This window comes from Phasianus colchicus, chromosome 3, assembly GCF_987193195.1.
Source record: "Phasianus colchicus chromosome 3, bPhaCol1.hap1.1, whole genome shotgun sequence".
Classification (NCBI taxonomy): Eukaryota; Metazoa; Chordata; class Aves; order Galliformes; family Phasianidae; genus Phasianus; species Phasianus colchicus.
In genome coordinates, this window is record NC_143438.1 from 69057728 (window position 1) to 69085441 (window position 27714).

The window sequence follows — 27714 nt, forward strand, 5'->3', positions numbered from 1 at the left end:
TCAGTGCCCCGGGGCGGGGCGGGGCGGGGCGGGGCGGTCCCGTCGCTTTCGGTGCGGGCGTGGCCACAGCTGCCGCGGGGTGAGGGTCCGCACAGCGCTACGCCGGCCCCGAACCGGCCCCGCAGGTGAGCGAAGGGCTCTGGTGCAGGGGAGGCGGCGGCAGCGGCTGTTCTGCGGGAGGCCGGATCGGGCGCTGTTTGTGGGGCCCGGAGCCCGCCCGGCGTGGGACTTGCTTCGCCTCCGGCCCGGGCGGTGCTTGGCAGCGGGATAGGGCCGGGGCACCCCGCTCGCTGCAGGCCAGGGGAGCGCTGAGCGCCGGCTGTGGCCGAGCGGCCGCGGTGCGCGCCTTCCTGTTGGGACGCGGCTCGGCGGAAGCAGCAGCGAGCGGCACCCCTGGGCGAGGCTGTGCCCCGGGATCCGGGAGCTCCGCGTGCCCGTGCGTGAACGAGGCCCGGGGGCCTCTTCTTAAGGCTGCTTTATCGGCGCCTCCGGGTTCAGAGAGGAGCTTGGCAACGTTGTCATCTTTCCTTAAACAAACGAGATCTGTTGCATACGGAGCTGTTCTAACAGTGTTGTCTGTTTTTTTCCTTTTGCCGTTGCGTGTTACTGGCTAGGGTAGTGTTAAAACATGAGAGCTCTCCGCTTCTTCTGTAGGCACATATTCAAAGTGTGAAAACAGTCCTTCAGCACTGCTCCCTACATTCGTTTCTTGGGCATTTCATGGCTCCAGAAGTTCAAGTTAAAGAAATTCCAACGATGGTACAAAAAGAGTGTGTGAAAACAGCAGTATTTAGAGTCAAGCTAAGCCCTAGGTGGGGTTTCTTTCCACTTGAGTTTTTAAGTATTAACTTACATTCTATATAGCTATTTTTTTTTATATTATGCATATAGATCCACCTACCTATACAGCGGGAGAGGTGTGATTTGTTTCAGAGAGCAGGCAGAACCACTGTGCTAGTGGTACTCATTAGAAGCAGAAAAAATAAGCAAGAAAAATATGCAGAGAAGTGAGAACCAGACCCAAGTCCTTGTTTTTCTGTTCTGATCTTAGGGAGAACTCAGAGTTGTTTTTTTTTTTTTTCTCTGTGTGTGTGTGTTATGTATAACAGAATTAATGCTGCAGGGAAGCAAGCTATTGTAACTGCACAGGTGTGATGAAGATCCATTTCTGGGGGGTAGATGTGGGGTAATTTGGCTAATTCTTAAAATCTCATCTCTGCAGGGGGATCAGCTTAATGTTATTACCTGGGGTGGAGTTTTGTCTCTGTTCTGATTTAGAGTAAGGTAAATTCTGTCATTGCTTTGGTATCCTTTAAGAAATACCTGTTATTTAGTGAAAAATGAAATGGTAACTTCTTCTCAGGTGTTTGGGTGACTCTGCTCAACAATCAAAAGATTTCTGAAGGATTTTTATTTTGGGTCTGGCTTGCTGTGTCAGAATTTCTGTTAAAGAAATTGTCTTGATGATTTGGATCAGACTTTCTTCTATGATTGAAGGGTTATTTCCTATAGATCCTCCTTATGTTGCATCTGGATCCTGATGCGTGTGTTGACTCACTATTCTATCCAAGGCACAATCAGAATCATAGAATCACAGAATGGCCTGGGTTGAAAAGGACCACAATGACCATCTAGTTTCAACCCCCCTGCTATGTGCAGGGTCGCCAACCACCAGACCAGGCTGCCAGAGCCACATCCAGCCTGGCCTTGAATGACTCCAGGAATGGGGCACCCACAGCCTCCTTGGGCAACATGTTCCAGTGTGTCACCACCTTTGAGCCGGATGAATGAGTTCTCATTAGGTGATAGTGGCAACTCCTGGATTTTTTCACACCCAGGAGAGTTATCAGCAAGCCCACGCAGTAGGTGAGCAGTGCGTGGGCACTCACCCAATGGCTCCAGGGATCGTGTGTGTGTGTGTGTGTGTGTGTTCAGAGCCACCGTGTGCATTGCCTCCCAGGAGCAATAAATGCTGAGTGTACGTAGTTGGTATTAGAGAGAATGGAATGGCAGCTGACTGGAGAAAGGCTGCTTGACTACAGGAGGGTTTGCACGATGTCTATGCTGTAGTAAAGTATAATTCTCCAGCTAGCAGCTGGAAGCTAGTATTATTGTTTGCATGGAGATGTTGGACTTCTCCAGCCTGTCTCTCTGTATGGTGTTTTGATTGTTTTTTCCTAGAGAACATTTAGCAGTTCTGGAAAGCACAGGTTTGGTGAAAGCCCAGCTCTGAGCTTACAGGCCACTGATTCCACTTAATTTAAAACACTGTCATCATATTGGGAGAGAAAAGCATTCAATAAATGGGGCCAAAAAGACAGCTACATAATTATTCTTAAAATCTTTAAGGACTGGCTGGTTGTTTTTTATTACTTAATTGGACTGTTTGTGTTTTGTTTGTTTGTTTTTCCTGTAACAAAGGCTGTTGCCTCCTATTAATAATCTTTACAGTGATGTTGTCGTGGGCAGGTTACTCATTTTAAGAGGAACTGAAGTGTCTCAGACACATGCATTTGAATCTGTTATGTTGATACGCAGGAAGAGCAACTCTTTGGTTTAATTTCCCTTCATTTCACACTTCAATGCTTCTTCTGAAGCTGTAGCTGTCTGCTGAGAAGCTGACAGGCAGACTTCTGAGCTAAGTCACCATAAATCCATTTTAAAGAATTGATATCTACTAACTGAAATGCAGTCACAACATGCTAGGCTTGAAATTGAGTCTGAGAAGGGTTAATCTAAAACATGGGGTTGCTGATACTTTGTTTCCACAATAAAATAAAGTCAGTTTTGATGAGATACAAGTTTTTCTTCTAGTATTTGTTATCTGAAGTCCATCAGTGGCTCTACACCTAGAAACTGAATAAAGAATGCATAATTTTAGATGTTTGTGTTGTATAAGTTATTGTTTTCAATGAAGTATAAAAGTATTCTGATCAAATATATGCAAGAAATAGATTTTCCTCTGCTTGAGTGCTCTCTTTGTTAAAGCAAAAAAATGTACTTATCTTTTTGAAGTCAGGAGGTCTGTGTTTCTTAATTTTCTGCCTTTTATAGACTAGCTGACTCGGATCAAAACATCTCCCAAATTTCATAGGAAAAGCTTTTGTGTGAGGAGGGTGCTGTGAAGAGCCCTCACCTGTACAAATACACCTGAAGGATGAATGCAGGATAAAAAGGATTGACAGAAGGGTAATTCAAAATGACCATTTATGAGTCATTATGCAAACAGGAGATGCAATAGTTTCTGGTCTTTGCAAAGCATTTTTTTTTTATTTGGAAAAAACAACTTAATGATAGATTTTTATGTATAGGAGCTACCTATTAATAGTTGCCTGACTTGTTACACCAGCGTGCTGCCAATTCAGCAGATAAATATTTAAACTGCCTGATGAAGCTTGTATAAATAGATGATTCATTGCCCATAGAGCAAACAATGTGTCACTCATATGCCTCAGATTTCTTGAAAAGTAGCTTCTATATTTTCCTCTGCATAATCCCCAGTAAAATGTGTGGTGTGGTCATTATGGTTTTATCAGCACAATCTCATGTGTTCAATTAAGAACAATAATGTTCCTTCCTGCATATTAAGTAGTGAATGTCAGAAGAAGGAACTTGTGTTTGGGGTTTTGTGTGACTCTTAGAATAGATACAGGATGATTCAGATTGATGCATACTGGTTTGATATGCTTATATTACTCAGCTTTTCACTGCATCAGCTACTGCAACATGGTTTTATCAGCTGTGTTGTGATTGTAAAGAGAGAAGAAAAATGGGCAGTTTCTGCATTTGTCACAGTCTCGCTGTCAGCTTATTGCAGCTGTTGTGGCATTTTATGGGAATAAAATTCTTATTCTGTGCTCTTTACCTGTGCAACAATGATGAAAAAAATGCTGAAGGATCACACAGAGTGTCCTTTTGTCTTGTTAAAGTTAGGTGTTTCTGCTTATCAGATTGGGAAGCACCTGCTTTTAGGAACATACCACTGCTCTTTCATGAAAGCACTGTTTGGGCAAGTCTCAACTCTCCTTTGGTATTGCAGCGTTGACATGATTGCTGCAGTCTGGCAGTTCCTAAGTGCTCTAATAGATGAGTCCAGTAACTACAAGACAAGACTAGTCCATGACTTAGAGGTTTGCTTTCATTATGGCAGCTCAGGGAAGAAGATGTGTAATGTATTTAGTTGATCTAATCATGTTCTTGGTTTGCCTATGCCTGTTGTAGGGTCGGGAATAAAATCTCCCCTGTGACATGTGAATTTGTGTTGTTGGAGTTCAGAATCTGCATGTTGCAAGCTCCACTGTATTGTTTACTGGTTTGGTCTTCCCTTATCCAGAATTTCCTGGGTTTAGGAGCCTGTCTTGTGGTTTGACCTGGCACGTAGCTGAATGCCTCACAGACTTTTGCTTGCTTCCATTCCTCCCAGTGGGATGAGGGGGAAGAGAGTGAAGGAGGGGAGGGGGAAGTTCAGAAAGTAGAACTCTTAGGTTGAGATAAAATTATTTGCTAGGATCAAAAAGGAAGAAAGAAATAACAGTAATGATAATATATGTATTTATAAAACAAGTGAGGCTCAACGTAATTGCTCACCACCCTGGCTGATGCCCAGCCACTACACAAGTGGTGGCTGCCTCCCTCAGTCGTCTGCACACAGTTTTATAGTTTTCCACATAATGTGAATCCCATATGGCATGGCATATCCCTTTGGCCAGATTAGGTCAGCTATCCTGATTCTGTCCCCTCCCAGCTCCTTGTGCCCCCCTCACTGGCAGGTCAGTATGAGAAGTTGAAAACTGAAACATCCTTGGCTCTGTACAGCACTGCTCAGCAACAACTGAAACACTGGTGTGTTATCAACCTTATTTTTTTCTGAAAGTCAAAGCATAGCATTCTGAAGGCATTCAAAGCCAGGTTGGATGTGGCTCTGGGCAGCCTGGTCTAATCATTGGTGATCCTGCATATAGCAGGGGGGTTGAAACTCAATGGTCGTTGTGGCCCTTTTCAACCCAAGCTATTCTATGATTCTATGATAGCAGACACTATGAAAAAACGCATCTCTGTTATGCTTTTGCTGCTAAAAAAATCTGTTTCAGAAGAAAGGACTATTTGATTTCATTCCTGTCGTCTGGCCCCATCCCAGTGTGCTACCAGGCATACCCTATCTGCAAGACAAACAGCCAACAGATAGAGAAAGGCAGAGGTTTGGGTTGTATTTGGCCAACAGGGAGGATGTTTTCTTTCGTAATAACAGCTAATTGAATAAATATGTCTCATGTTATGTAACTTACTGTCAGCTCATTCTGCAGGATCCCAAACAGTATTATCTGTCTGTGTGAAGTTATTCCAGAATCCTAAATCTGCAATAATCCTGTCACGCATCTGGAGTATTTTGCATCTGGCTTGCCTAGTAGACCTTAGTGTGTTGTGGAATGGTGTTTCAAGAAGTAAGCTATTAGTGCAGCTGTGATTCCTTATTTCTGCCATCCTGAAGAGACTGCAGTTTGCCAGGCTCTGTGTTCTATCAAGTTTTTAAAGGCAGAGCACTTATCTGACAGCAAGGTTTTGATGAAGGTTTTGTTTTTTATTTTTTTTCTGTATTAAGGGATGCTCTTTTGCTAAATCTGTTTTGTTTCCATATTAGATACTTAGTGGAGGAACTCAGTGCTGTGTGGAAGAAGAGTGCACCTCACAAAATTGAAGTATTCATTTGAGAATATACTCATGGTGTTAGAACTGAGGCATACACACTCAGGCTGAGTAGAAAAAGTTGACCAGATTTTTAGGCTGAGTGCTGTCCTATTATGAGTGATTATGGAAACATTACCCAAGACTTGAGAATTATGCCTCAGTCCAAGTTTGAATTCTGTTGCATTTCCTGAAAGCTTTTCTACTATCTGTGGCAGCATCAGTGGCTGTTGGAGCATCATTTTGTCAGCCAAGGTGGTTTTTCTGGAGGCAACCATCAAGGAGTCATGCTCTGCTGTGCACTGACTGGCAAAGCCACTAACTGGTAATGAGCTCTGTCCGGCTGCCAGGAAAGCAGTAGGAATGGAAAATAACAGTAGAAAAAGAAGCAGAATGCTTTTTAAAGGTATGCTTTCTAAGCCTAGGAACCATAACTTTAGATGCTTATATGCTTGCAATCTGGTGCTTGACTTTTTTCCATCAAGGACTGCGGCTGGAACTTGGTAAAATTTTGGGAGTGAAAGGATGGAATTGTGTTTAGGTGTTTGGGAGGTGCAGGACGATTTCTGTAAATCTGATGTTCTTTTTGGAAATAATGTATGTGTATGGATGTTTCAGTAGTACTTTTGCAAGTTCTTTGTGTTTAGTTTTGTTGTTTGTTGGTTCTTAAAGGGTCCATCTCCAAGGTAGCAATGTGGGGATGGAGAAGCCGTGTAAGAACTGTGCTCTCATGGAATAGAAGAAGCCTCAGGAAAACTCTCTACAGTGTTTTTTTTTTTTTTTCTTCTGTGTTCAGTTCATTGTTCCTCTTTTCCATCTTCATTTCCCTTTTTGGCTCTTAAAAAAAGAAGTTTATTTGCGTTAGAAGCAATATAAGCGCGGTGAAAGGAAAAGAGATGTTAAATAGAGTTTCAGTTTCAAGTGCACTGTAATGTATATAGTGCAAGTGAACTTGTTAGGGAGAAGCAAATGCTGTGCCTTCCTTCTTGTCTCATGCTTTTTCAAAGTAAGTTAATGCAGTTGGATATTGTGCCTGGGCTGTGGACTTCCAAAACTGTCTTTGCTCTAGTTTCCCTGTCTTTATAGGGATTTCCAAGGCAAGTTGCTAGTGGGAAGATGTGGAAGTTTTAGTCTGAGGTAGAGCTCACCTGCCAAGGAAAGGAGACATTGGAAATAGGCAACTGTATTCCTGAAAAGTAAAATTAAGAGTCTCATAGAAAATACCTGTTGCTCAGACCCGGTTTGACATGCAAATGCTTGTTTTCCCCATTGGTCTTCATTGTTTCTTAATGTTTGTAAATACTTGCTGGTATATTTTTGCAGTTCCAGTAGAAGATAATTGACACTTCAGAGGAAATGTGAGAAAGCTATCAGATTGTCTGGTTTTTGTTCGTTTCTTTCTTTTTTAAATGAATTTCCAGGAAGAATTTTTGGCTGTTACTGGACTTCAAAGTTGCTCACCCCTATTATTAAAATTACTGTTGTTATTAAAGATTTACTGGGGCAAAAATCACCTAGTCTTCTTCCCCACCTAACTCTTTTCCTAATCCTGCTGTGCTTATTAATTCAGCATTTTGTTAAAAAGGTTTGATGAGGGAGTATTTAATATTACTTTTTTCTAATTCATTGCGTTGTTATTGACATCTACATCCTGAGTTGCTGGAATTCATGTGGGTTTTATCCACATGAATGTGGATGAAATGTAAAGTTTGTTAAGTTTTATTGTTGGCAGTCAGGCCACTGTGCCTTCTTTGTGGTATTTCCCCTTTTGCATTTTGTTCCTCAAGCATTCTAAGACACTCAATCTTGTTTCATATTTGCAGACTTTGAAGTTTTATCCATATGGCAAAGCCAAGAATATGATGCTTCAATGCTGGTATATCATAAATCTCTAAAATGGCATTTAGAGCCTTGAATTTCACTCCTGATAAGCTAATGATTCTAATGATCAGTCAAATAATTTATTCACAGTGACAATCCCTTTTTTTTTTGCTTTTTAATCCATTTTTAAAATAAGTTTATGTTGTTGCTTTCTAGCTTAAGAAATGGCAGCACAGTGTGTGACTAAGGTGGAGCTGAGTATTGCCTGCACAAATCTTTTGGATAAGGATGTTGGTTCCAAGTCAGACCCGCTGTGTGTTCTTCTCCAGAGTATGAGTGGTCATCAGTGGTATGAGGTACGGTGTGATGTTCGCTTGAATCTGTTAGAAATATGGTCTAGCTTGTTGGACCTCTTAACTGGATGGGAGCATAATGCTAATTATTGTTTCCAATAAATACATAGACCTGACATACACTAGCCAAGACATACAGGACTTTTCTGAGTGTATAAAAGTACTTCTAGAAATGAAGTACTCCCAAACTATGATCACGTAGTCATTTGATAGTCTGTTATTTTTATGGTGATCATGCTGTGCAGGAAAGATGCTCATTATGGGAAGCAAAGGAAAACAAGACTGCAGATAACAAAGCAGTGGATTTTGTGGCTAGTTGCATTTGATAAAAGGTTCGTAGGAAGATATGTCCTTATATTAACAGGAACTTCTGACAACCTTTCATAATGTGTTATATGTCTGTAGTTTGTTCATGAAATTCTAAGTGCTATCTTTCCAACTGCAGGTTGATCGCACAGAAAGAATTAAGAATTCCTTGAACCCTAAATTTTCGAAGAAATTTCTAGTTGATTACTATTTTGAGCTTGTTCAGAAACTTAAATTTGGAATATATGATATTGATAACAAAACCATTGAACTGGCTGATGATGACTTTCTAGGAGAATTTGAATGTACACTGGGACAAGTAAGTATGCAGATTTCCCTTAAAACTAAGAAAATAAAAGTAAATGCAAATCATTTAGCACTTTTACCTTAACTTTATCACAATGTTCACGTGTATGTGGAGAAGTCCCAAATAGGTTTCCATATTGTTTTTCAAATCTCAGTTCAGTTTATATTTTTTTTTGCAATAGCTCTTCAGATATACTGCCTTAAAATTTGCTTTAAAATGATGACTGTCCAGATTGTTGTTCTGAAAGTAAGTGGAATATCAATAAGCACAAAGTAATAAGTGCTATTTATTTACTTAGACTAAAACTCAAATTATTTTTTTATACACTTTGTAAACAACAACACTGGTGTGTAGCAACATATGAGTGTTCATAAAGGCCACATTAATGTTGGTAATTTGCTTTTCACTCAAGGCAGGCAATGATTCTGTTTCTACTTTGAACTGTAAATAGATTTCACTCTCATTTCCCTGCCAGCTTACACTATTGGTTCTATTGCACTTGAGCAGCTTTGTTATCTTAAAAGATGTCCCTAAAGCATCCTTTGAAGGCATTTCTTCTCAGGAGAGTCTTCTTGGGATTTCCCTCCCTGCCAGCATTGCGAAATGAAGTTCGTTAATAATTCATTCTTAAAGAAATGCCTTTAGGACTAATAGATGTGCTTAGAAATGGTTGCTTGGAAAGTGTAAAATAGCCATCTAGAAACACTGTTGAGAGAGAGAGGTGACATTTGTTTGCATGTTTGTATTGTTTTCATGAATCTGTTTACTGAAGATGTTTGTGAAAAGTGACTCATGGTTGAACAGTAGTGTGTGGAAACTCTGAGAACAGTTTGAGAATGGAATGTAAGAAATTTTTATCCAGTGTTACTGCATTGCATTTTATTTCAGTTTTATCTGAAACTCCGTGTGTGTTTGGCTGCACTGGTATCTTTGACTTCTGAAGTATACCAAGACCTATAGGAAACCACGGGAAATAAATACAGTGCTGTTGTCATGTTCACGATAAAGGAAAAGCTCTTAAAATGAAAATACATCACTGTCTTATTTCATTTATTTGGAAATCTGTTTAATTGCTTTAACAGTGCTTGATACTCAAATTTCATCTTGGCAGATAGTTTCTAGCAAGACCCTAACAAAACCATTAGTACTTAGAAATGGCAGACCTGCTGGAAAAGGAAGTATTACGGTAAGACAATAGCATTCTTCAGCATTTATCCTTAAATATTGTTTTGTTGCATTTATGCAGAGTCTTGAGCACAGTATATCCCATCTACAGTGCAATGAATAATGTCATATACTTGTTTTTTTTTCTCTACAAATATTTCTTTGTCATCCAAAGGGAGAGTTGCTCAATTTCTGACTCATTGCATCTGTCCAAATAATTACGTTTGGCAGTATCTTCAATGTAGTGTCATTGCTTTAGTGGATCCCAGTGTCAAACTAAATTGTTGCTCCTCCCGCCCCATTTTTTTTTACTTGTTTCTTTCTGAGCAAACGTGACTTTTAAAATGAAATTGTTTTAGGAGTATTGTGAACAGATTAAGAAAATTATCGTTTCTGGATACAAAATAATTATTTTTTGCTTATCTAGATTACAGCAGAAGAAGTAAAGGATAACAGAGTTGTCTTATTTGAAGTAGAAGCAAGGAAATTGGACAATAAGGTATTTAAGTGATTGCTGTTCTATTGATAAAGCAGTAAAATCAAAATGTTGTCAAAAGACAAAACAAAATGTTCAGTCTTATTTTTTGCTCAATTGATTATATCAACTAAGATTTTTGCTTACAGTAAAAAAAGAAATTGAAGGAAGACAGCTTCAGAGCAACTTCACTGCACGTGTTCAAATGAATGATAACTTTTATAAATTTAATGAGTGTGTTGTAGGGATATTTTGTGGACAGCACTCCTCTATTTGAATGGGTGGTGTTATGCTTGATTATGTAGGTTAGGGAGTTTTGGTATATCCATTGACTTGAATATTTATATAACTGATTACCAGTTAGTGCTCTAAAAAATATTAGAAAGTTCAGTTAGAGTGTATAAATCTGTTAAATGTTTTGGTGCTTGTAAAGTGCTTGTGTTTAGAAAAAAAAAAAAAAGAAGAAAATTAAACAAAATTTTATTGTAATTTTAATAACAGAAAAAGTATTATCAGTTTTCTTGGCTGATTTATGATTTTTTTTTTTTTAATTAGATCAAAGCTTTACTTACTATGTATCCTAATGGTTATTCCTCTAAGTATTTGTTTGCTTGAACTGTTGGGTGTGTAGTATGTAGTCATAGCAGAACTTTATCTTAAAGTGAAATTCTGTCTTTCAGAAGAGGTAATGTAACCAAAATGACATTTCTTCATATGAAGTGTTTGTTCCCTGAATATTTACTTTACTTTTTTTTTTTTTTTTTTACCTTAAGTGTTTTTTAAGTGGCATTTAATGGTGTTTATGCCACAGGCTGTTCTGGGATAATTATGTGTTCTTCAAATACAGGATTTTTTTGGAAAGTCAGATCCTTATCTGGAATTCCACAAGCAGACTGCAGATGGAAACTGGGTGATGGTTCACAGAACAGAGGTAGGATATTTTTGCTAGCAACCTAGAGTTGATTTTCTTTGATTTTCAGTGTGTCATACTGCATTACAACCAGAAGAGTATGACCCAGTAGTTCACATGTGGTTTTGTTAGAAGTCATTTCATCTGTTCCACTGATTTCTCAGAGGACAGAAAGTTTACCTTAATTTAGACCTGTTTTATGCCATCTATTTTTTTAGAACTTTCTGTAATTTAGAAGACAAGACTGTATATAGTTCCTTTTCAAAACATTTAAGTGCTACTCTAAATGTAGAATTTGGACATGCGAATGTGCTGCTCTTTCATGTCACTGTCGCTTAGCTGGATTAGCTTACTAATTAAAGGAATTATACTGAATGCTTGCATAGCAAGGGCATGTCAAGGATAATGTGTAGTTTGAGAAAATGTAAGCAGCAGCAGCCTTCTGGCTGGGAGGGGCAGAGGTTCCATGGCAGTGACTGACAGGGTAGGAATAGGTTCAGAATGTCTCACTCTACTGTAAGCTGAGGCCCTAGTCAAAAGCTAGGTAGTGTGCACATTGATAGGGGTGTGACCATATTTGTGTGAGACAGATGTTGAATTATGAGTTCTTTTGTATGAGGCTTATAAAACCAGTTTCTCTCACAAGGCCATTCTTCTGCATAAAAAGTATATTTTCCACAAGGATTTCAGTCATCTTTAGTTTAAATAATGAATCCAGAATTTGCTGTTCTGGGCTGCAATTGATTGAAAGACTATTTCTGTATGGTACAGATCTTGAAAATCTTTTTGTGTTAATTTACACATGTTCATTTATTTGTATTATTTATTATGTTGATTTTCAAAATAAATATCTGTACCTCTAAATATCAGCAATGCTGGAAATGTAAATATTAAGCATTAATTAAGGTATTAAGTATTTCTTGTTTGTTATGAGTTTTTTTGTTTTGTTTTCTTTTGCTTTATAAAATCATTATTACTTGTATCTGGACAGTTTTTGGTTGACAAATTCTGAAGAACTTCCAGTGGTGTTCCTAAACATCACTTGATTAGATTTAAGCTTGAGAGACCATGTGCAGTAAGGTGTCCTTTTGTCCTCAAGCTCTGTTATTGCTCATATTTCTGTAAGTAGCATTTCAGAATAAACACTGGCTGGAGTGAAAAGTAATCTCCAGGGCACTGCTGTCTTCAGAAATGTAATAATTTTCCACATTTTTCTTGGTATGTTGTGTTTGTGTGTATGTTGTTTGTATTAAAAAAAAAAGGGGGGGGGGGGAATTTTAAAGTAATAATGTCATTATATATTTAAGTATAAAGAAATGTAAGATTTTGCAGTGTACTTGAATTGGATAGTAGGTCACAGTGCAGTCTAGAAAATAGAGTTGAAAAGATCCCATCTCTGTTAGGCAATGATACTGCATTTTAAGAATGTTTTATTTATTTATATCCTATACATTAGGATTCGAATTTCAGGAAGTTATTGACAGCAGCATTAGTCAACAGTCTTGTTCACAATAATCATTGTATGAAGATATGACCAATTGTAGATGACTCCTTTTCACTCTTGAGAACTATACTCATCTGGCTTTTTTTCTTCCAGGTTATTAAAAACAACTTGAATCCTGTTTGGAGGCCCTTTAAAATCTCTCTCAATTCTCTGTGCTACAGTGACATGGACAAGCCCATCAAGGTAATATACAAGAAATATATACATGAATTAATGGGAAATGTGTTCTTCTAGTTACTGTTTCTTTTTATTTGAAAACAAATGGAAGTCTTAGAGCCTTTGTTATTTATCAGTTTGAAAGTCATTTATGTATAGGCACATTTGAGGGAAGAAAAAAGTAAAATCTCGCATCTTGCAATTTCAGACTCATAATTGGTCTTTGATGGTCTGAACCCTAAGTGGCTTTGGAATGACCAAGTCAGCTTGTCACTTCGATTTTTACAGTTATAATGTTTCATCAGCCAATACTGGTGGCGTTAAGATACTGTACAGTGAAAGTTGCATAGTAAAGGTTAGAACATGCTTTATTCTGTGCTATGGTTCATCACTGTAACTGGTGCAATACTAATGCTAACACTAATGAAACTCTTATTTTGCTCCCTGATTAATTCATTGCACTTTTTCTTAATATGCAAGCTGAGATAACCGATGTGGACCAGGTGTATCATCTTGTAGATTCCAGATAAAGCAGCTTTTCTCTTCAGGTGAAACTGAACCTTCTGTCAGAAGGTTAACCAAGCCTATGGAGTCAGTTTTACAAGGACTATCTTTAACTCTGGCATTTCAAGTCTTACCTTGAGTGAACTATGTTTAACTTCTGAGTGTTTTTCTTCAGGAATTTCCATAGTTTAGGATGGAATTGAAGATAAGTAGCCAATCAAAACTTTGTTTATAAGCTAATGTGAACATCATAGGAGCCTGTTATTTTAGCATTTGATAAACAAACAAACAAAAAAACCCAATAACAACAACAAATGAAACCATTGTACTTTCTGTTCTTTGGGGAAAAGCAAATGAGAACATGAACTGCATGTGACTGATATTAGTACTGTGGCTTGAGGCAGTCCTGGAAAATGCTTAACAGCCACAGAGATGTGGATGTTACAAGCACCTGTATACGTTTAAATACATAGTTATAAAGCAGCCTAATGAACAGTTTCACAAGTGCAGAACCTGAGAACATGCCTCCTTTGCTGCTGCTTTGATTTTTCTTTTCTTGTTTCTTTCTTTTTCCCTTTTCCTTGAAATAGCTGTTTCCTTGAATTGCTTCTGAATATGTTATAAATATGTTTGTTTTTTTCTCCAGTAAACATCTCTGGTAAAACTAAGACCACTGATTAAATGAATTCTTTTGGAATCTTACCTCAGAAGCATAGGCTTGTTTCCAGAGGAAATCAATTTTATTTGGAGTTGATACTGACTTGCAAACAGGCAGGGGACTGAATTCCAGCTTCTGGTATGCAGTAACTTAGAAAACCAGGAGCTATCACTTGAAACATTAAAATGCAAACAAAATTGTATCATATTATTGAAGGATTAAATAATGCTTTAACACTTTTATATGTGCACAGTTACGTACATAATGGGCTATTTGTCATAGTAAGTAAAAGTAGTTTTTTCTTAATGAGTTGCTTTTCATCTATTCAATGGCTTGGTTTGTGTATTCCCAGCAATGCACAAACCAAGTTGACTCTTTGTTTTCTGGATTTATTGCTGTGTTCTTTGGAGTGTGTTTGTAGTCAGTGATGCTTTTCTGTGCTGAGAATGTAAGCTGTTGATTTGGAGCATGCATGCCAAGTTCTGCTGGGGAAAATTCTTAAGCAGTTTTTTCATGTGGTTCCTTAATGTTACCATGTGTTCAAGAGAGTATACATGGAATAAAATAAATGTTTCTGTCTTGCCTGGACTAAGTTTTGTCAATTGAATGCAATGGATTGAATATATCAAGCAAGACAAACTAATTTCTTAAAAATGAAATAAGTGTTAACAGTGAACAAGTACTATAACTTTTGATTCAAGAAGTGTCTTCAGTTTTCGATTTCAAGTACCAAAGCTCTTGGCTAATTATTTGATTGGCTTACTTATGGCATTCAAAATAGTACACCTAACATTTGCAATGAACATCAGTCTGTTGGTACTGTGGATGCTTACATGAGATTTAAGTTGCTATTGAGTGCATGTGCGTGTTTTTTTTTATTTATTAATGCATACAGAATGTTATAGGGGTAGTGCAAACTGCAACATTGAGGCATGCTTTCCACAGTTTAGAATCTCCACATTGTGTTTTGTGCTTCATTATTATTGTGCATTGTTGCTTGTTTTCTGAAAGATAATTTCTCTCAGGAACTCAGACCTGTATGTTCACATTGTTTGGTTTTCATTGTAACACCCAAATGAAGTGGCAATAGAATTGAATTGTTTATCAAATATAGCAAGACTTTTTCAGTGTTGAAAGTATGAAAATAGCTGTGTGGTTTTATATACATATATAGGTTCATACTCTTGAATTTTTTCTTTTTAAGTATCATTTCAAAATTAATTTCAAAAATAATTCCTTCTTGGACTCTTGATTTTAATATTTTAATTGGTTTAAATTTATTTTTCTATAATTTGATTAATTGCAGTAAGTTAACTAGCATGTCTGCATGCAAAATTACAGTAAAATATCATAACTGGATGGAACTAGTGTGTGCACTTACATAGATTTTTACTTAATTGGGGAATGTTTGGAGTTTTAGATTTCAAAAATAAAGTCATTATGGTGAAAGTAACAGTGATCAAAAGTATGTTCACGTAAACTAATATATTCTCAAACAGGAAAAAAAAAGTCTGTTTTCTCCTTTTTCTGTCTTGGAGGTGTTGCAAGATGAATTATTTGAATACTGAATCCTTACCATTAAATGCTGAACACAGGCAAGGAGGGGTTTTTAGCTGACATTCAGATCCATGAAGCATGGATCAGAGATGCTTTACATTTTCTAGTATTAGGAAAAAAATAAAGTCCTTTCTACATTTAAAGCTGAACCTTCATATACTTACAAATTCTGAGTTATCTATCAGATTAATGCACTGTTTAAGTATGAATAAAACTATCCTGATAGATAACAATTCAGCAATTTTTCTTTTAAGCTAGATACTCAATGTTAAATTTGCTTGAGACCTGACACTATTTAGCATTCTCAACTCTTCACTTCAATGGAGGATCGGATCTGCAACTGGGTAGTCTGGCTTTTACCCTGTTGAAATCCGTGATCATTAAATGCTTGTATAAACCTAAGTCTGCAACACAAGAAAAAGTCAGTGATGTAAGAGTTCCAGGAATGTTTTGTATGTTCAGGCTTATGTAAAAATACCATTGCATTGTATATTGTTTTTGTAAGCTTATTTCTGTTAATAACAGTGGGTAATGCTTCATTTTAGGTTGAGTGCTATGACTATGATAGTGATGGGTCTCATGATGTCATAGGAAGTTTTCAAACCACGATGTCAAAACTGAAGGAAGCATCTCGGTCCTCACCTGTAAGTCTTACATAGCCTAAACTACTTGTATATTTTTGAGCTGTTCTACTAATTTCAGAACAAAATTTACATCACTTTTTTTTTTTTTTTTTTTTGGTACCTGAGTTGTGTTATGCTACAGATGAACAATACTACTGTAATTGAAGCTGTCTCAGCATTTACACTGTGAATCTGCTTTTCTGGTCCTAATATCTAGGCTAGAGTTGTGTTGTGCTTTTTCTTTTTTCTTTTGACAATAAGTATCTAAGTGCCTAACCATCAACACAAATGAATTTCGTTAATTGTAACTCCCATCTGACTTCCAAAGGTTTAAAAAAAAAAAAAAAAAATATGTGAAGTATGACATTTAACAACAGTAATGCATAATTCAGTTGGACATTAGCTCTCCTTTAAAGTGAATTTGCTTTTAATGTTCTGAGTTACAAACCTTTTAATAAACAGTTTCCATTTCAAAAAATGAAAGAAGATATAATAACCATAGCAGTAAACTGTTTGCTTTATTGACGTATATTTTGCCAAAATATTTTACTATCTTCTCCTTTATTCTGAAAATCTTCAGAATCACTCCTGCATTGCCAGTAATAAGATATACTGAGTGCTTGTCTGTACTTTTCTAATATCTAGAGTGTTGTATTTGTACTAAATTCTTCAGAGCTGTTAATGATGAGGAGTCAGTCTTGAGTCTAGATTTTTTTTTTTTAATTGTTGTTTTGAGCCTTGCTTTTCTTGTTGATATCTGTTCCGGAATTCATTTTGACTAACTACAGGGTTCCATTTAATTCTTCTTAATTTTCTGTGTTATTTGCAGAGAATTCTGGTTTCCTTATATTTTCCTATATATATTTTCCTTTATTTTCACTGTCTCAGTAATATGGAGTAAAGATGCAAGATAACACAAATATTATGCAGTATACTTTTTCTTTTGAAAAGAACTAATTTCTAATCTCACATCTTCTGAATCATTTGATAAGATCTGTAAAATATTTCCAGTGTGTGTTGGAATTGGAGTATCTATACTCCCAAGTGTGTTCTTCGGTTCTCACAATCATGGTATTAGCTACATTGGAAGATTTTTTTTTCTTGGAGAAATAAAGAAGAGGCATATAGAATTCTCAGATACTAACCTGGTTAGTGTACCCAGTGCCTTTTTTCACTTGAGATTAATTGCAGGGTGATTTTTTTTTTTTTTTTAATGTAGTTTAATTTAAACCACAGAAGTGGAGCCTGTTTTTCTGACAGCAGGTCGGATGTTATGAAATAGCTCCTCAGACTACTTACGCACCGAATGCATTACATTATGACAGTAGTGACTGCCATTAACATAGCTAGCTACATATCCCACCTTGTAGTTAAGGTATTAGTTTAGTTTTTGGAAAACATAAATGTATACCTTATATCTCATTATATAACTGCCTCTGCTGTGGGAGCAGTAGTGATTTGCCTGAATTGCTATGCCTTTGACAGCAGAATCCTCAGAAAATTGTACTGAGTTTCTTCATATAGTTAAAATACAGCTGTCTAAATAAACTTTCTTGCATGCTTTTGATAAGAGAGTTGTCTGTTTTTTGATAGGAGAATAATAGGATTTTTCTTGCTGATATTGGGCCGGCTGTGTTCACTTTCGATAGTGAAACAAAATGCATTTTTAAAACAAATGTATGGGTGCTAGAGGAAAGAAGTTCTGAAAGTGTTGCATAAATAATATTTATAGTACTTCTGTTTTCTTTTGTGTTTGTGCAGGTTGAATTTGAGTGCATCAATGAGAAGAAAAGACAAAAGAAGAAAAACTACAAAAACTCTGGAATTGTGAGCGTTAAGCACTGTGAGGTCAGTAATCTATTCTGGTATTACTTTGTTTTTGATTGTTCAGGCATTACAGCTCTCACCAAGTATACCTCATCCTGAAACTGTAACAAACTTCAAAATCTGTAGAATTGGCAGACATAGTAAATGTTTAAGGGCTTTGGTTTATATAAGGAACAGAGAGACGTAAATGTGAACCATGTCTGCCATTGAGAGTGTCTCCCACCTCCATCCCCTTTAGTATTCTCTTGAATGTTGCTTACCAATTTGTAAGGCCATTCCTGAAACACATTCAATCTGCTAAGTCTTAATATGTTTTATAAATGATGGCGCTTTTGGAGTTGCTGTGTTGTCTGTCTGTAAGAACCTTTGGAACAAGTCTGATTTCAATAAAAGTGTAGCTGATAGTGTTGACTATAAATATCCTCACTACAGTGAGAGTTATACTGATAGAGTGAAAGTAGTGATTTGTATGAGTGAAGATAAGAAATCTGAAACCTCAGAAGTGGTTCCAACAATATTTACTGTTTTCCCTTTCAAAAAAAAAATTACTTTCTATCTTTTGTTTTCAGATTGTAGTAGAATGTACATTCCTTGATTACATCATGGGTGGGTGTCAGCTGAATTTCACAGTAAGTTAAATCCTCTCTATAGAACAATTTCAAAACTCTGGGGGCAAACTGAAGTGTATTGTGGATTGCCTGTGCTCTTCATTTGATTATTATAAGATCTTGTTCTGTACCATGGAGGAGTGTATTGAATTAATCTTGGCTGGTCACTAAACCATGCTATCACTCCCCTACTTAGAAGTACAGGGTGAGAAAATAAGATGGAAAAGCTTTTGGGTCAAGCTAAAGATAAGATCATTCACTGATTATCATCATGGGCAGAATAGACTTGGGGAAAGTTTATTCAATTTATTGCCAGCTAAAAATGGAATAAGGTAGCGATAAATATAAATAAAACTAAAAAATACTTTCTTTCTACATGCTCTTTCCAGAATCAGCTTTGTTTCTGACTCTTCTGCCTCCACTCTACCAAGTGGTGTAGGGATGATTGGGAAAAGGGGGTTGTAGACAGTTCAGTCTCTTTCTCACATAGTTCCCCTGCTGCAGAGCCAGCTGGAAGCATTATTTAGCATCTTACAGAGCTTCCCTCTATTGGCAACACCTTGCCACGTAAACCAAGTGCAAAGGAGACACTTTTGTCAGTGTCCTATTTGGTTTGTTTAGGAAAAATTTTCTTTACTCACAGTATAAAGGTAAACCTGTGATTATTTTCAGAAAGGACTTGCTGAGTTGTGTGAAAGGAAACCAAGGACAAATTTAGAGTTCTCTGATGTTCAGTCTTTATTCAGGTTTTGGTGGTTGTTGTTTTTGTTTTTTTTCCATAACGGCTTCTCCTGCTTGCCAACCCCATCCTAACTAAAGATTTACCTTTTTGCCCAGGATTGTGGTTTTCAAGACCCTTTGCTACAGGAAGGTAAAATCCAGAAGCCACCATATGGGGTCTGGCTTATAAGTTGTAGTTCACAAAACTAATACCACATAAGTGCCTCATCATCAGTGGAGAGATGATGACCTCTTGAGGTCAGAGAAGGTCTATAAATAGTTCTTCCATTGGGTCTGTCTAGTTGTACATCTGAGCAGAAAGAGGTAATTGACAAGAAACAACTTATTTTCATAGCTGTTGAAGAGCTGCTGTGAATGGTAACTGAAAGTAAACACAGCCAAAAAACCTGACAGATGAAGTAATTTCAGTGCTTCCAAGACATGTAGGGCTTCTACTATTTTTTTCTGGTGGTATTGTTTTAAGTGTGTTTAAACTTCCAAGAAACTTGCATTTAAGTATTGGGCCTGTTAAATTGTTGTAATAACACTTTATAATTCTTTTGTAGTTTTTACTTTGGCTTTGTCTGTGATTAGATGCACATTTTCACCTCAAACAGCAGCTTGTTTTGAATACTGCATTTGACAGGTGGGAATAGATTTCACTGGTTCCAATGGAGATCCACGCTCTCCCGACTCCCTTCACTACCTGAGCCCTGATGGAGTTAATGAATACTTAACAGCCATTTGGTCCGTAGGGATGGTCATTCAAGATTATGATACGTAAGTTTTAATTTTTTAAGTTATTGTTTAGAGTATAAATAGATTTTTGTAGCCAGCAGATGTGCCAGTGAAAGTTTAGAGCTGAACGTAGGGCTAAAGAAGACTCTGTAGTTACTGCACAATGACATAATTACAAGTGGAAATTTGTATTTTCAGCAGGACGAGTAAAGCTTTTATATCTGTGATATAAAGTGCCTCATTAATTTAAATAAGTGTTTGATTTTTTTTTTTCCAATTTGGTGTTTAAAAACTGGTTTTGTTCGTAGAACCAATTACAGGAAGAACTGCACCCCATTTTGCCTCTTAATTCTTAACTGCATTTTTAATGACCAAAGGCAGTACTAATTGTCTAAACTTACTGAACTAGGACAGCTTTTAGAGGAAAACAGTAATTTCATTTTCTTTAAAATTGCCTTTTTAGAGATAAGATGTTTCCAGTCTTTGGATTTGGTGCACAGATTCCTCCTTCCTATCAGGTAATAGAGCATGGAAATTCATAAGTCAATTAGAAACATGTATTTTAGGAAGGAATTGTATGTATGTTCCTGACTGATTTTTGTGTATTAACAGGTGTCACATGAGTTTCCTATAAATTTTAACCCATCAAACCCATTCTGTAATGGTAAGTGGCAGAAAGTAACATCAGACATAGAGAATGAAATGTCTAATGTAAAAGGATGAAAAAAAGCATTCGAAAAGAGAACTGTGAAACGTATTGCTCACATTACTTAGATGAGATTAGTCATCTCATTATCAGGAAACAATTTTATAACCTACATCTTAATTAACAGAAATAGCATTTGGTCTCTCTTCTGAAATGATTTGCAGAAACCTTTTTTAACAGCTAGAGTCACAGTATAGGTAAACTCTGCTGATGTGGATTTTTCTAATTTGAGTACTATGCTGTGAGAGCCTGTTCAACACGGGCTCTCTGATGACATTAACTACCACAAAGAGAACTGCTGAAATTTAGTTGCATGTACTTGGACGTATAGTATTTGACCTTTCTATTCTTGACTTAAAACCAAGCTTCCATTACTTGTGAATAGTTTTTATCATCATGGTTGGCTGTAAATCTTTGCACCACTACTTTAGATAACTGATAATGTTTTTAGAAAGATTGAGTGCTACAACATATTCTATTATGCAAGGAGTATATTGAAACTATTTATATTCTCTAGGAATCCAAGGCATTGTTGATGCATATCGTGCTTGTCTTCCTCAAGTGAGGTTATATGGTCCAACCAATTTTTCTCCAATTATAAATCATGTGGCAAGATTTGCTGCTGCAGCCACACAGCAGCAAACAGCGTCTGTAAGTTCATTATCAGTGTATTTATTTTTCAATTTTCTTTCTATTCTTGTTTATAAGTACTATTTTTCTTTTAAGCTTGTAAGTGTACCTGTTTTATCAGCTGTCCATTTACCTTGTGAATTGATTTTTGCTATCTTTGAAACTAGATAAAATCTAGCTTATTCTAGTAGATTGTTCAGAATTCTCATTATCAAAGTAAACTTTTCAGAGTTGATACTTAAAAACATACATTATCTTAATGGCGTTTTCTATTGAAAACTCAAAATCATATAAACAAGAGAAGACAGGGATAGTAAATGGATGTTAACATAGATAATGAACTCTCCTTATTAAAAAATGGTGCTGTGTACCTTGCCCTTTCCACCCAGTTACATATTAAAACAAAGGCTGCTCTGAAAGTAATGCCTCCTATTTTATTATGTTGGCCCACTATGTTAGAGGCAATTGTTGATGGCATGGCAGTAGAGGTTGTAATTTCCCCACCAATATACTGTTATGTTTTGTTGCCATATGACAGATGGCAGCAGGGAGCAGTCTGACAAAACTACTTCATCCACATTTCCATATTAGATGCAAAGGTGTGTCGTAGAATTCCTTCATGCACTCACTGATGTTAATGCTTGCTGAACATTTATGGAAATCAAGCAGTGATTTTTAATACACTGGGGTGGTGAGTTGTGCATTCCAGTTGTGATTACAGTGATGTGAAAAACATGCCATTTCTCTGGATGACTGTGTACAGCTGCTACACCACAAAATGAAGAGCAATTATCAGTTCATCCACACAAATCATGGAATTAGAACCAGAGAATTGTGTGCAGAGCTAAATAACGGCCTTGGTAATAATGGTGGCTGTGCTGGAATACTGCAATGTTTGGGCCTGGTGAGTCTCAAGATTGTTCACAGGAACGCTGTATACAAGTTTGTGAGGATCTGTTGAACCAGTACAAGGCTGAAGGTGACAGTTTCCTGGATCACATCATTACTGGTGACGAGATGTGGTGTCACCACCAGGAGCCTGAGTCAAAATGGTGATCCATGGAGTGGTGACATATGAATTCCCCATCGAAGAAAAAGGTTAAGATACACTGCTCAGTTGGTAAAGTGATGCACATTGCCTTTTGTGATAGGAAAGAGGTGATCTTCCTGGATTTCCTGGAACCCAAACAAACCATCAGCTCTGACTACTACATCCTGACACTGACAAAGCTGAAGGCTTGAATTTCTACGGATCAGACCAGAGAAGAGCAACCTCCATCTTGCAAAATGATAACAATGGACTCCATACTAGTTTGAAGACCTTAGAGTGCTTTGTCAATTTTGGCTGGAGTGTCCTACTACACCCAATGCATGGTCCAGATTTGGTGTCTTCTGACTTCCTTCTCTTTGAACCTATGAAAGATGAACTGCATTTGCAACATTTTTCTAGGAACTATGCCATCATAGCAGCTGTGCAACAGTGGGTCATCTCCACTGGTACAGATTTTTGTGAGCATGGCATGAAGGCTCTTGTTCACTGCTGGCAAAAATACATAGCTAATAGTGGTGAGTGTGTTGAAAAATAATGTTTTGTAGTAGGGAATTTGCTCTATTGAATTGTGTATGTTCTTTGTATCTGTTGTAGCTTCCATGGAAATAAACAGGAGGCATTACTTTCAGAGTGACTTAAGCAAGTGCAAGTCGCTGACCATATTAAGAGTTAGTAATTCCAAAGATGCCTTTTCTGTTTCTCTTGGTCACATTCTCCTGTTCATCCTTTCTTAAATGAATGAAGCAAAGGTTAGCGTTTCATAAAGGTACTGTTAGACCAGAAGGGGAAAAAAAATGAGAGTTTCAAATGCAATCTGTATTCTGTCCAGAACTTCAATAAACTGCCTCATATCTCAGGACGCTACTTGGAAGATATGCTATTTGGGTTTATTTGGGGATTTTGGAGAGGAAAGAAAGCGTGACGGGATTGTTTTTTCAGGAAGGACTGTTGAAGGATGACTTATATTAGAACATTTTATTGTCCAAATCAATTGCTTTGGACTGTACAGAAGCCTGAGAAAAACACAAATATTTGTAAACTTCAGTGGGTGCAATGACCTTATTTAAAATCATGACAGTATATAGCCTTTGCTTGTGTTTTCTAAGCACATATCCTCATGTGTTGTCTCTTTCTATCATAACACAGTGTTTATTGATTTGACAGCAATACTTTATTCTTCTGATCATAACGGATGGTGTTATAACAGACCTTGATCAAACTCGAACTGCCATAGTTAATGCTTCAAAATTGCCCATGTCCATTATCATTGTTGGTGTTGGAGGAGCAGACTTTGATGCTATGGAATTTCTTGATGGTGACAATGGAGTTCTTAGGTCTTCATCAGGAGAACCAGCTGTCAGAGACATAGTCCAGTTTGTGCCATTTAGGAAGTTCCAAAATGTAAGTAATTTTAATGGTGTGGTATGTAAAAACTGTGAAGGCATGGTAGGTTTGCTAGGATATCCTATATACAGTTCTGAGCTCTTGCAGTGACCTTAAAAAGATCTGAAGTTTGAGATAAATATATATCAAATGCTCGAAAGTAAGAGCGGAAGACTTTTAGCATCTGTAGAGTTTCCATTAGGTGAGCTGATTCATGTTTTAAAGAATGCATGCCTGGTTTGGGAACTGCATTTCTGACAAGCTGTTACAGGTGACTGACCATTGTAAAGCCCCCTGAGATTAGATTACACAAGAGGATGTGTTTTTCATTTTGGAGGAAGACGTTACTGTGATTCTGTTCTTGTGGAAAAATGTTTCTTATTGTGGTCATGTCCATTTCTAAATGTAGATGAGTGTCACGTTTTAATGTGGGCTGGAATTGAAGTGTAAGTTGGTAAGGTGATCATCATTAGACGTTGTGTGTAGAAAGAAAGACAGTAGTGGTAGTTTTTCATTAAAAGAAAGATATGTATATACCTCTCACTCCCCAAAATATGAATCAATTGAGTCTTGATTTTATGCTGTACAACCCAGTAAAATATGCACAGATTTACATAGACTGACATGTAGAAGTCCTATCTCTAGGAGAAGTGAATTAAAAACAAAAAATTGAAGATTTCTTTGGGATGGGTAAAATAAACTGAAATGAGAGCAATATCAATATTGTGTATGATTATTTATAAAATGTTTTTTATTACTAGAAAAAGTGGCATTATTTTCAACAGTTGTTTTATCTTGCAGTAAATATGATATAAAAAAGAAACTTCCATTTATCCTGCAAGGGTACTGTGTAAATGTCAGATGTTAACTCCTCTTAGTAGTGGAGATGCTTACTGCCTGTCTTAGGATTTCCTTTAACAGTTGGTAGAGATGGAAACTTGATGTTCTCTTTTTTTTTTTTTTTTTTTTTAATTTTTTTTTAAGTCTCCGAAAGAAGCTTTGGCTCAGTGCGTCCTGGCAGAAGTCCCTCAGCAGGTGGTGAACTACTTCAGCACCTACAAATTGCAACCTCCTAAGAATTCTGCTGCAAAGTGAGTGGGCTGAGTGGGGAAGCTGAGTCTTCATGCCTTCTTTACTTGGTGTACCTACAGACTTTGTTTCTTGAGATACTCTATATATGTACATATGCACACCTCTGTGGTAATGTGTTAGCTTTTTCCTGCAAAACAGTTTGCCAAGAGTGTCTTCTGAGGTCCAAAATTGTAATTGTTTTAGTATTCAATGTATGTTTATGGGATAGATCATACATGGATGTGTTTTATTTTGAAAACTAATAGAGGGGGGAAAAGAAGAGATTGACTATGCAGAAAGAGGGGATGCAGAGATATTGACTATGCAGAGAGAGGGGATGGAGAGCAGAATGCCTGCCTGTTTGATAAATGTGGCCAGTGAGAGTGATCAGTTACTTTCTTGAGTGGGGATCAACACCAAGCAATGCAATTTCTCGGTGATTGTAAAAACAATCTGATGTGAAAAAGAGGGCATATCTCCAAGCAGGTAAGTTTGTATGTGCTGCAACAAATCTGTAATATTTCATGTTTTTGTGTCTGCTAAAGCACCATAAGAAAACTGTATTACGGTATTGATATAGTTACATGAGTGCCAGAACAAAGTGTAGAAGTCCTCCTTGCATACATCAAATTTGCTACTTTAGTGCCTTTGACCAGTGCCTTAGATCTAAGACTGTGTGAATATGGGCAAAATGTCTAAAAATCTCAGAAAAATACTATTGGCCCTTGAGGCTACTACTGTAGATGCTGTAACATATATGTGAATGAGAACTTCACTTAAAAAACAGGAAGTTCAGGTGTAACTTTCTCTCCTTTAAGTGAGACAGTCATATGCCTGTTGATCTTTAAAGGGCCAGGGCATATCAGGAGGTAGAAATTAACATTTTAACTGGAAAACTCTGTTTAATAACTGCATGTTATCATACAAAGCTGGTTCTACTTTATATTGATTTTTGTCATATTTTGAGTCGCACATTTTTCTGATGAGCTCTCAAGAGCTAGTGAAAAGTGCCTGCAGAAAATAATCTTTCCTCTTCCATCCCTAGCAGGAAGTTATAAGTAAGTATCTTTGGGATTTTGGATGGTCTAGTTGTAGCATGTTACAACAGAATGAGCTAAAACTGAACTTAACCTTCTTGGGCACCCAAGGTGGCACCAGTTTATGGTGTATGTGCCTTTTCTGGCTGCTGGAGTTGCACTGTTCTTTCTCCACATATGCATAATTCTGCCAAAAATCTGAATTCATGTTAATGCATTAACGATAATGGATGAGTATTGAGATTGCTTTATACATCCTGTAGGTTGGTCCAAAGGTTCCATACACAGCTGACTAGTTACCAATCATCAATTTTTCTTGTTGGAAGAGGGACCTAAATTGTTTTAGGACTGAGATATAAGAAAGATATTTTGTTTTGTATTAAGTCAAGCACTCTTAAAAAAATAAATAAATAAATAAATACATACATTCATACATATTTTTTATATATATAATTCATGTTTTGCTCATATAAAAATATATGGAGTAATTTCTTTGTAACTGAAGTGCAAATGCATTAGTATTTCATACATAAGATATAATGAACTGTCATGCTATATCTGCAACAGACAATATTAGTATCAAGGAAGTAGTTATGAACCTAAATCACACTGCTTTAGATTGATAAAGTATGATTTTGCACCAGTTATCTTTCACAGTCGTGTGCTCCATGCAGACAGAGAGCAAACAAGATGGGGTATTAGTGCTTTGTCTAGATTCATTGAAGTGAATGTGTACTACTGATTGGAATTCAAAAATTCCTTTTGAGCTTTCTGCCAAAAATGATGCTGCATCTCAGTTATGTCACAGTTCTTCTCATGTTGCTGTGGAAGTGCATTTAAATGCATTAATATATGTTAATAAGCATAACTGTAGTAAATCATCTGCTGTGTATAAAATAAAACTTATTCCTGAATTCATTGAGCTTAGGAAATTAAATAGCTTATCAATAATGCCTAATTTCAAGGTACTCTATGCTTTGTAATATAAATATGTTTCAGACCTGACAATGGCTAGAATCGTTTTCCAAGTATTCTTTTCTTTGGAGCATGCAGCTAAAAGCATGTTGAAAAATTTGGAAATTTCCATGTTAGGCTGAAGCAGTATTCTGAGCTAAGGTATGCACCAATTGGATCAAGAGGAAGGGGAATCTTCTCATTTTGCCACTTTTTGATTTTTGTTTTTACATGTGAAAAATGCCATATTATCTTGAGAGTACTAAGCAAAATATTGTCTTAAGTTCTGAAAAGTGTATGTGCTTGTAGATCACTTGCACCACCTTGTGATAAAAGTAATATATAGCAGTCTTTGTAATCGAGCTTATTGCTGTTTAATGGCTTAATATATACATATGTGCAGCAGCGAAATAACCTGTGACCAGAGTTTGTTTTTCTTTTTTTTTTTAAAGTATTTTCCATATGTATTTCAGTTCTGAAGCTAACTGGTTTACAATGCTATACATTAAAATTGTCATTTCAGTGTATTGTCTTCTGTCGTGCTTTTGTATTCAGCATTTTCTTTGGAACGATGAATACTGTTTTTGTAATTGTTGTGATGAGTATTGCGTAGGCTGAGCAGCTTAGATAAATGTGTCTTGTTAGAGGGGAAAAATGCCTTCTTACTTGGTGGTTGTGAATGTGCAGTCTGTATTTCATAAAACATAATGTACTGACGTTATCAATGTGATATTCTGAAATTGGATATAGTTTAGCAGTGGAATAGTTGGAAATTGGAATAGTTTAGCAGTGACTGTCTCATCCATGCTGAAATATGCACTTATGATCAGTTTTTCCAAGTTTTTTTCTTCTCCATGGCATCTATGTTTTAAGTAGAGAAGTGCAGAGATTTATTTATTTTTAATTTTAAACCCAATGACCTTTCATTGACATTCAGGTGTAGTCAAGACAGATGATTTACTGTGAAAC

The 27714-nt window shown here is 36.8% G+C and overlaps 1 protein-coding gene across 2 annotated transcripts; it reads left to right on the forward strand.

Annotated features, from left to right (window-relative positions):
• The first annotated feature begins 3 nt into the window (after positions 1 to 3).
• Positions 4 to 27270, forward strand: CPNE3 (copine 3). 2 transcript variants are annotated; one of them, XM_031590963.2, is made up of 16 exons: positions 4 to 125; positions 7720 to 7859; positions 8302 to 8481; positions 9581 to 9655; positions 10061 to 10132; positions 10956 to 11039; positions 12616 to 12705; positions 15943 to 16041; positions 17782 to 17868; positions 18417 to 18476; positions 19822 to 19955; positions 20377 to 20431; positions 20526 to 20577; positions 21137 to 21270; positions 23465 to 23701; positions 24668 to 27270. In XM_031590963.2, the coding sequence occupies exons 2-16, from the start codon at positions 7728 to 7730 to the stop codon at positions 24776 to 24778; spliced, it is 1602 nt and encodes a 533-aa protein (XP_031446823.1). In that variant the 5' UTR covers positions 4 to 125; positions 7720 to 7727; the 3' UTR covers positions 24779 to 27270. The 2 variants fall into 2 exon arrangements, with proteins under 2 accessions (XP_031446823.1, XP_089993909.1); XM_090137783.1 differs by lacking the exons at positions 23465 to 23701; positions 24668 to 27270 and adding an exon at positions 22401 to 23458.
• Positions 27271 to 27714: the final 444 nt, after the last annotated feature.